Source organism: Camelina sativa, chromosome 4 (assembly GCF_000633955.1).
Source record: "Camelina sativa cultivar DH55 chromosome 4, Cs, whole genome shotgun sequence".
NCBI lineage: Eukaryota > Viridiplantae > Streptophyta > Magnoliopsida > Brassicales > Brassicaceae > Camelina > Camelina sativa.
This window is the reverse complement of record NC_025688.1, coordinates 29,828,471-29,831,690: the sequence shown is the minus strand read 5'-3', so window position 1 is coordinate 29,831,690 and position 3,220 is coordinate 29,828,471. Positions and strand designations below refer to the sequence as shown.

The 3,220-nt window shown below is 32.4% G+C and overlaps 1 protein-coding gene across 1 annotated transcript in view; it reads left to right on the top strand.

Moving 5' to 3' along the window:
- The window catches only part of LOC104784457 (histidine kinase CKI1-like), a 5,084-nt gene continuing 3,923 nt past the window's right edge, over positions 2,060-3,220 (top strand). The window contains exons 1-3 of the mRNA XM_010509482.2: positions 2,060-2,104; positions 2,189-2,431; positions 2,534-3,199. Of these exons, the coding sequence (XP_010507784.1) occupies positions 2,060-2,104; positions 2,189-2,431; positions 2,534-3,199 (954 nt within the window). The remainder of the gene's footprint in view (positions 2,105-2,188; positions 2,432-2,533; positions 3,200-3,220) is intronic.

The window sequence follows — 3,220 nt, the reverse complement described above, 5'->3', positions numbered from 1 at the left end:
TATATATATATATATATATATATATATATATATATATATATGAATAGACATATTACCCCGTAACAAGTTAAAATGGTGCATCGTCCCACTCCTACGACTCAGTCAAAATCAACTTTTTAAAATATAAGTTAAAAATCGTCAATCTGCATAAATTTAAGGAGCCAATATATAATTCCCAATATATATACATTATTAATACATATATGTTAACATGTTTGTGTGTAAGTTTTTTCTTTTGTTTCCTTCATATTTGCATAAGGAAACCAAAGTGAAGTGGTGCAATGACCCCATGCTTCTGAAAATTTCTCAGCCAAACTATTATTTTTACTAGACAAGCAGTGTCGAAATCTTAGCTAGCCCGACGTTGATCTCCATAATTAAAAGTCAAATATATTGATATGATATATCTACACGTTTGCCTTCTTCTGTTCACGCAAATTCACACAAAGGTTAATTATATCGTTTTCATTAGCCCTCCTTTATCTCGACTTCGAAGAAATATAATACACACATATGTTGCATGGAAATTCTTTTTAAGTTTCATTCCTGTTTCCAAAACGTTTCATAAATAGAAACTCTCGAAAACACGCGAACAAGCTACAAAAATATTCTTAATAGACTCTGTTCGGAAACACTACGAAAGCTCCGTTTCGTTTCGGAAACACCGTAAAAACTCTTTTTTAGCTAAGAAACTTAATAAATAAAAATAATTTAAAATATATATTCATAACACATATAAATATATAATATTATTAGTGTTTTAGTTCAACTATTTAATATTTATGTTCTGAACTTGTATTTTTTCAAATATTCCTTTTGAAATAGGTTTTAATGTTTGATGTATTATTATGTATATATACACATATATATATATATATCTAGATATATATACATATGTTTCCAAAATATATATATTTCTTAATTTTAGAAAAAATTGTTTTTTGTTTCCGAAACGTAAAATATTTCTTCTGTGCAAAATCTAATTAAGTACTATTTGGTTTGTAGTACTTAATGACTAGAAATAATAACTAGAAATCCCTACAAAATAATGACCAGTATAATGATTTGTAGGGGATTTTATGACAGTTTAAAAATGAAAATATTTGGTTTTTATGTATAATTATTTTCATGAATATCGATTAAACGAAAACATTATACACTAAAATCCGATCGGATGCCTGGGATCATTTCCTAAAATGAAATGATTGTTTTTATTTATTACCATGATTTGCTTGTATTAACCTTCCTTTTCCCCTTCGCAATACATAAGATATATATTCATAAAATATTCTTGATATTATAATTGCACTTGAGTTTAAGATTTTGTTTGGTGGAAGATCTATATATACCTATATGTATAGTATTCTACACCTTTTTTTGTCGTCTTCATATATACTTATATAGTATATTATATATGCATTTATACATTTTCAAAGGCTATATGTGATATAGATTTGTACCTTCAAAATGTTCTTCATCTAGCACAGGTGAAAAGCGTGCCCGGACATCTCTAGTTTCAGATTCGATCGGTATCTAGTGATAACAAGTCGTCAAACTTGGCGTTATGCCCGGGTGTGGTTGCATCTTCCTTCCCAGTTTCTCAACCGTATAAGGAACCTCAACTTCCTAGCATAAGCCTGACTGCACCACACATAACGGTTGGACAGTAATGTTAAAAACTGCAGCTTCTATGTTAAATCTAGCTCAATAGATAAAAACATATTTAGAAAGGAATCTTGAGAATCAATTTTTTTTTTTTTTTTTTTTTTTTTTTTTTTTTTTTTGAGTTTTTTTTTATGGTTGGAATTTGAAATCCTGACATACAGTTGGTTTATTATATAGATAAGTTGTATGTAATTATTAGCGCATGTCNTCTGCGTCCTGGTAATTTTTATTTCTTCTAAATTAAACACATCATCGTTGGATGCTGTTTTGATTTTATTATAAAGAACAAGACCTTACTTAATAAATGTTTTGTTGTGTTCATACGATATATGATTCTAATCTCGTTTTTTCTTTTTTTTTTTTGTTTAAATCTTGTTTAGCTTGTATGTAAATTATGTATAATCTAGGTTTTGTTCTTTCTTCCATTTTCCTCGATGGAGTTTTTAGCTTAGAGCTTATTTAGTTCAAATACCAAAGTACCAAAAACTGATCATGTATATATTTTTATTGAATAAATTTGTAGGGATTTCTGGTCACTATTTTGGGGTGCATATCGACCTCGAATTGGCTAACAACAACGGAGAGCCTAATAAACGACGTCGCTTCATTCACTGGAGATCTCCGGTCAAGTCTAGTTTCCGAGTTTGAAAACATCGGAAAATTTTCATATCCCAAGACAAACTTATCTACAATTGGTTTAGCGACAGTCATAGATTCTTCTTATCTCACCAACAACGATACTGGTTTCACAAACATTCAAACACAGGTTGTTAAAAGTCTCAGTTTTTTTTTTTTTTGATCATAATCTTTGGGACTAATTTGAGTTAATTAGTAATTGTATTTTTGTGTTGTTGTTCTTCTTCTTCAGATCGCACCATTGTTGTTTGAAGCATATTCAACGATCCCTCAAGTCTCGCAAGTTTCGTACATTAGTAGGGACGGTTTCTTGTTTTCTTACATTAGAGCAGATATAGACACAAGTGTCGCTGTTTATGCCAATTCTTCGTCGAGTTCAAGTGGTGGAGACTACACTTGGTACACTCAAACCGTTGATCAGATAACCGGTCGTCTCAACGGGAACGCAACCAAATCTCAGCCGTTAGATGTAACCCACACGGATTGGTTCCAAGCAGCACAGAGAAATAATTACACTACCGCCTTTCTCGGAACGAGTTTGGGAGGAGGAGACAACGAGACTCTGATTCAGAGCGCGGTTAGCTTGTTCAGCAAGAAAGGTGTTGTTTTGCTAGGGTTTTCGGTGAAGTCTTTGACCGATGTTTTGAGCCGTCTGAGTCTACACGGCGAAGAGTTTTACATGTGGACAAAGGACGGGACGGTGCTTGTTCGTCAAGGTTCACTGAATGCTTCTCTCTTCATCTCCAATGGCTCGATTTGCTTCGGTGGTAGAGAATCTAAATCCGTCAGGTCTCAATGCATACCCGAAAATTGCAGTTCCAGTGGCTACGAGGTGGAGATCAAAAGATCAAAATTCCAAGCTTTTTGCTCTCATCTTGAAGTTTCTGGCGTTCCTCTGGTAAATGATGAAACGTTATTT